Source organism: Camelina sativa, chromosome 13 (assembly GCF_000633955.1).
Source record: "Camelina sativa cultivar DH55 chromosome 13, Cs, whole genome shotgun sequence".
Taxonomy (NCBI): Eukaryota; Viridiplantae; Streptophyta; class Magnoliopsida; order Brassicales; family Brassicaceae; genus Camelina; species Camelina sativa.
The window spans coordinates 11740559-11746808 of record NC_025697.1 but is presented as its reverse complement, the minus strand read 5'-3'; the positions used below and the strand labels follow the sequence as shown (position 1 = coordinate 11746808).

Below are 6250 nucleotides of genomic sequence, written 5' to 3'. Positions count from 1 at the left end.
GTCTACATGGATTAATAATAAAGTGGTGAAAACTAATTAATAATTAATTTAATATTGTTTACTTTATATATTTTAAATAAGTTTCAAAGATTTCTTAAAATATTTTTTTGATAGGTACAAGCGTTGTGTCCTTTTTAACTTGTAAATAAGATATTTATGATATGTCCTTTTTAATACTATCGCAACTGTTTAAAACTTAAAAGTTTGTAGTCTTTATAATCTATAACTGCTTCGGAATTCCCGTGAATTGGAACTGAACTTTTCGTTTAGTGGTTGTAGCAATTATTTGTAAATCTTTGCATTGAATAGTAGTAATTAGTAAAATGGTAATTAAAAGTTTAAAACTTTAAATGACGAAATATATTATTCGTTTCAAACTTTCAACTAGATGTCAAATATATTAATTTCACTTAGTAAATAAAACGTGTATTTATAGCAAATAGCAACGGCCGGTCCAAACTTAACAGCTAGGGCTTGTCTTTTACAAGTGGAGATTTATAGGCCTTATATACATACTAGTATTAACTAATAACATTAGCACGTTTTATATATAAAGACTCAAATCTATAAATAGAGAGGTTGGGAGAGTGAGAGGAAACGGCTGAGAATCAGGGAGAAGCTCAAAACAAACTGGAGAGCATTAGATACGAGAGGGTCCACGTAAGACCCGTACTCCACTTTAATTCTCTCAATCTCCTTCAATCTCTTTTATTTTATTTTTTTGGTTACAATTTCTTGTGATCGATCTCTCGATCTAAAGACGATGAAGCGTGAGTATTTGGATTACACACTGGTTCCTTTAGGACTGGCTTTGATGGTGTTCTATCATCTATGGCTTCTCTACCGTATCATCAACCGTCCATCTTCGACCGTTGTTGGCCTTAACGCTTTCAATCGCCGCCTTTGGGTCCAAGCCATGATGGAGGTTCGATCTTTTTCCTTATACTATAATATCTCTTTGCGTTTGGTTTTAAACTTGATATGGTTTTTCACATATATATATATATATATATATATATATAGGTCTCTCCATATGGTTTATGCATGAGGTTTTCTGGAAAATGCAGAAAAATAATAATTTGATTCCTGCTTATTGGATAATATTTTGAGGGTTGTTGGAGATAACAAAGGAGATTCCTGTGCATATCACGTGGATGTGTATTGCATATAGAATTAATTTACACATAACGATAAAAAGATAAATTGATTGAAAAAAGTATTTGATAGATGATAAGTATCATGCATGTACAGAGATTTTCCTGGGAAAGAAAATCTTATCGACGGTTTCAGTTCCTTCTGAGTTGGAGGATGTGTTGTTGAGAATATAAGTATATTTCTTTTCATTAATATGAATATAAGTATATTCATCATGCATGCATCGATCATGACTAATTGACAAGTGAAATTGTTACATTAAAGTAGTATCAAAATATTTGTTCTTTAGCTTTTTGTCTCTCAGATCTTTTCCTTTCTCGTATTGTTCAGAAAAGCGCTAGGCGGTATCTGGGCGGTGACCCAACGCCTACCGCCTAGAACGCTTAGTCGGGGCCTAGACGGTTTTTAGGCGGTTTAGGCGTTTACAACATAAAACATTATATATATATATATAATTATATTAAAATATATGTTATAAAAATAAAAAATTTATAAATTATAAACAACGGGAAGAAAAATACATTTATTTAAGTTATATTAACAACATATAAATGTTTATAATTACGTATATAGATATAAAATATAATAATTTAATTATATGTAATTTAAAAATCAAAAATAAATAATAAATAAAATGTATGTAATTTTAAGCGGGTTAGGCGGTCATCTAGGCGTCTGCTGAGCACCTAGCGCCTAAGCGGCCGCCTAGACCGCTTGAACACTGATGGGAACATAATTATATTAAAGCTCTTTACGTAACTGTCGGATTCTGGAAATTTCCTTAATAAATGAGTTCTCATGCGTGAAAAGCTAATCACACTAAAAAGATGCTTCGCAACTTCTGGGATTTTTTTTTTTTTTTTTTTTTTAAATGTTAATAATAAGTACATTATTTCATCCAATATTTTTAATTTTTACTTTTTGGTTGGATTTTCAGATTTTTTGCACTAATAATAGATTTACAACTAATGAAAATAGGATTCATCCAAAAACGGCGTTTTAGCGGTTCAAACGCTAAGGAATAACATAATGGCGTCAACTCTATTGGCATCAACAGCAATAATGTTGTGCTCACTAATCGCGGTACTAATGACCAGTGGTACAGGAGAGCGTTCGGTTTGGTTTGTGTTTGGTGACAAAAGCGACCAAGCCTTCTCGCTTAAGTTCTTTGCAATCCTAGTGTGTTTCCTAGTCGCGTTTCTTCTAAACGTCCAATCAATTCGTTATTACAGCCATGCAAGCATCCTCATCAATGTCCCATTTAAACAGCTCATGGCTGTTTCCTCAGGTGGTCGTGGTAATGGTGGTCTCATGATAAACCAAGACTATGTGGCTGCAACGGTTAACCGTGGGAGCTACTTCTGGTCGCTAGGACTAAGAGCGTTCTACTTCTCATCGCCTTTGTTCCTATGGATTTTTGGTCCCATCCCAATGTTCATAACTTGTTGCGTTCTTGTTTGTTCGTTGTACTTCCTTGATTTAACGTTTGACTCGATGAAATGTACCGTTGGAGTCGCAGATGGGGAGGAGCCAGAGATTAGAAGCTTAGCTCAGAATGTTTAGTAGTTTTTTTAAGTAACGATGGTTAGGGAGTCAAAGAGTTTTGTTTAATTAAGGAAACATACAAATCTTAAAGTTGTATCGATTCAGGTTCAATGGTTGTTGAACCTGTGTCAAAGAGTCACTCTGTTGCTAATTGAATAAAAATTGTCAATTTAACATTAAAATTATCAGTTTGGTATATTCGAGCTACATGAAACTGGACCGTACCATGTTTATTTTCAACCTTTTTCCTTGAAAAAATATAAAGAATATGTTGTCAAAAACAAAACAAAAAGTATAAAGAATATAGAATCAGTTACAACTTAAATTATATATTTTTTAATTCAGTTGGGCTTGATCAAAACTATTATAAATTATGGTTACAAATAAGTTTTCTTCTCCGTTTTAAATCCCCTGAAATCGGTAAAGTACAGTAAGTAATAGATAGATCGGTGGTGCTAGGACGTCACATTTTAATTGTTATTCTGGTCAACCACATTAACTGTTTGAGATCTCCGTAAAAGCCGTTTATAAATTTGTAAAGAGGATCCACAAAAGTCAAACATATTTAATACGAATTCTGTTGAAAAAAAATTTGATATATATATTTTTAATTTCTGTAACTGTTCAAAATTGAAAATGATAAGACTAATATATACAGAGACTAATTTCCTACCAAAAAACAAAAATATACACAGAGAGACTAAAAACTGAATTTTTCTTTATAGTTGAAGTTTCTGATAATCTATTTAAAATATACACATGTCAATATATAATATGGTGTTTGTAAAGCAGTTGGAGGAGGAACCAATAAAAAAAACTCTCAATTGTAAGAAGTCACAACAAAGTTCAAGAAGACGGCAAATTTGACACAAAATTAAAAACCATTGTATACAAAGAAAAAACTATAGTTGGACTCATGATTCTCCAAATAAGTGTTGAAACAGAGCGGACAAATCCATTCATGAGAAGACAAATATTCTTCTAAATCATAAACTCAAAAAGAAAATTATGAGATTCCCACATGGTTTTCAAGTACATAGAGGCATACAATATATTTGGCATTCAGCCGAAGTTTTCTTCCGTAGTTCGATGTTTTTCTAGTTTCTCAAATTGCTCTCATGCACAACATCAACAAGCTGGTTTTGTTATGAAGAGAGTTCATGTCTTATTCCTTGGGACTACTCATCCATCGCTACTCCAACTATTTTCCCTTTTGTTTTGTTTTTTTTTTTTTTTTTTGGCTGTCCAGTTTTAAGTGGTCTCTGTTTTGAATCTTTCATAATTAGCTTTGCTTTTTCCCTACTGATGAGGTTACAACTTACAAGTATATTTTGAAAGATTACAGTCTACAAGTATATCGAGTTTTTTTGTGTGTATAATACCTCTCTTGTTGGGCTTAAACAACAAGCTCAATTAGTTAAATGGACAAGCTCAATTAGTTAAATGGACAAGCTCAATTAGTTAAATGGACTGGTCACTTGTGTAATTTTCAAAATTCATATAGTAAACCAATTATTAAAATATTTATATATATTCTTTTACTAAACCACTGACATTTAAAAAGCAGTCAGGTTAACCCAAAAAAAAAAGAAAAAAACAGCTCAGGAAAGAGTGAAATTTTCGTACAAGCTCCTTTTGCCTCTTCCACGTGTCAGTATATAACTCGTTAACTGACATATCAGTCTTTCATGTAACCTCACTTTACTAATATAACCCTTACTTTCCACAGGCTAGCATAACTATTTTACATCCACAGTATCAGGGTTAAAACAGGTATTTTATATATTATCTCTTTACGCGTAAGAAACGTGGTTTTGAAGTTTCTGGGAAGCAGTAGTAGCGCGTGTAGACACAACACACTGTTTTTTTTTTTCTCTTCATGTCTTTTTGATAACTCTCTTGGCTGACCAAACCGTGTCACATCTCCTTCCCTTCTTCTTCACTTTACCAAATTTTAGGTTTTTTTTTTTCCCATATTTGATCAAAATTCTGGAATCTGGGTTTTTTTTCCTTAAGTTTTCTTCTGGATACCTTTTGAATCGCATCTCTGATCCATATTTTAGATATAAACCTAAACTCGAATTTGTGTTTTTTTTTTCCCTTCTCTTCTCGAAGTTTCAAAGTCGCACGCACCTCCTATGGATGTATTATCGCTGGCTTCACTACCTGTGGGGTTCAGATTTAGTCCAACGGATGAAGAGTTAGTAAAGTACTATCTCCGGCTCAAGATCAACGGTCACGATGACGACGTCAGAGTCATCCGTGAGATCGATATCTGCAAATGGGAACCATGGGATTTGCCTGGTAAATATTGTTCTTCCCTAAATATTATTAGCAATTCGATCTTGATTTACTTTGGTTTAGTTTTGATCAATATTTGCTTAGCTTGGGGGTAGTGGAATCAGTGTATTTGAGTTAAGTATTAGAGAAACAGAGTAAAGATTTATGTTTTTAGGTTTTGTGATGTTGCAGATTTTTCTGTGGTGAAGACGACAGATTCAGAGTGGCTCTTCTTCTGTCCATTGGACAGGAAGTATCCGAGTGGAAGTAGGATGAATCGAGCTACTGTGGCTGGTTACTGGAAGGCTACAGGGAAAGACCGTAAGATCAAATCAGGGAAGACCAAGATTATAGGTGTTAAGAGGACTCTAGTCTTCTACACTGGTCGTGCTCCTAAGGGAACACGGACCTGTTGGATTATGCATGAGTACCGCGCTACAGAGAAGGATCTTGATGGAACTAAGTCTGGACAGGTATAAAACCAACTTGAGTTATATGACATAATATACTGGTGTGTGTTTGGTCTTTTAGAGTTTCTGATTAGTGTTTTGGTTAGCAGAACCCTTTTGTTATTTGCAAGTTGTTTAAGAAGCAAGATATTGTGAACGGAGCTGCACCAGAAGATTCTAAGTCATGTGAAGTTGAACCAGCGGTCTCGTCTCCAACTGTTGTGGACGAGATGAAATCTGAGGTTGAGATGTCTGAGGTATCTCTTGTTTGCCTTAAAACCGAAGACACGAAGCCTTCTTGTGATGTCACAGAGTCTTCTCTTCTAGTCTCCAGCGAATGTCGTAGCGAAAACTCTGCCGCTGAGGCTACAACCACCGGAGTAAGGATGAATAAATTACATGTCTTTTCGTTACAGTAGGCTGTATATAACTGCTTTTGTAAACTCACAAACTTTATTTTAATCGCAGCTAGATGATATTGATTGGCTCTCATATCTGGAGTTTGATTCCTTGAATCAGAAGCTGTTCTCTCCGTTGCACTCTCAGTTGCAATCTGAGATTGGATCCTCTGTCAATGGTTATCAATCTGGTTCAAACGAACTGTTCAAAAACAACAATGGGGATCACATTCAGTCTCAGTACGGTACAAACGATGCGGATGAATATATGACCAAGTTCTTGGAGTCTTTTAATGAGATTCCTTATGAGCTTCCAGAGAGGAAAGAGTTAGTGGAACAGAAGCCAGAACAGATCCCACATCATGAGCCACATAATATTCTCAGGACATGCAACCAGATCAGTGATGTATCTCAAACAGGAAT

The 6250-nt window shown here is 34.5% G+C and overlaps 2 protein-coding genes across 2 annotated transcripts in view; both read left to right on the top strand.

Annotated features, from left to right (window-relative positions):
* LOC104736483 lies at positions 553-2880 on the top strand. Its single transcript, XM_010456478.2, has 2 exons — positions 553-925; positions 2134-2880. The coding sequence occupies exons 1-2, from the start codon at positions 764-766 to the stop codon at positions 2716-2718; spliced, it is 747 nt and encodes a 248-aa protein (XP_010454780.1). The 5' UTR covers positions 553-763; the 3' UTR covers positions 2719-2880.
* The window catches only part of LOC104738150 (NAC domain-containing protein 91-like), a 5162-nt gene continuing 3458 nt past the window's right edge, over positions 4547-6250 (top strand). Inside the window, exons 1-4 of the mRNA XM_010458374.2 lie at positions 4547-5004; positions 5173-5453; positions 5540-5809; positions 5898-6221. Coding sequence (XP_010456676.1) covers positions 4839-5004; positions 5173-5453; positions 5540-5809; positions 5898-6221 — 1041 coding nt within the window. The 5' untranslated portion in view covers positions 4547-4838. The remainder of the gene's footprint in view (positions 5005-5172; positions 5454-5539; positions 5810-5897; positions 6222-6250) is intronic.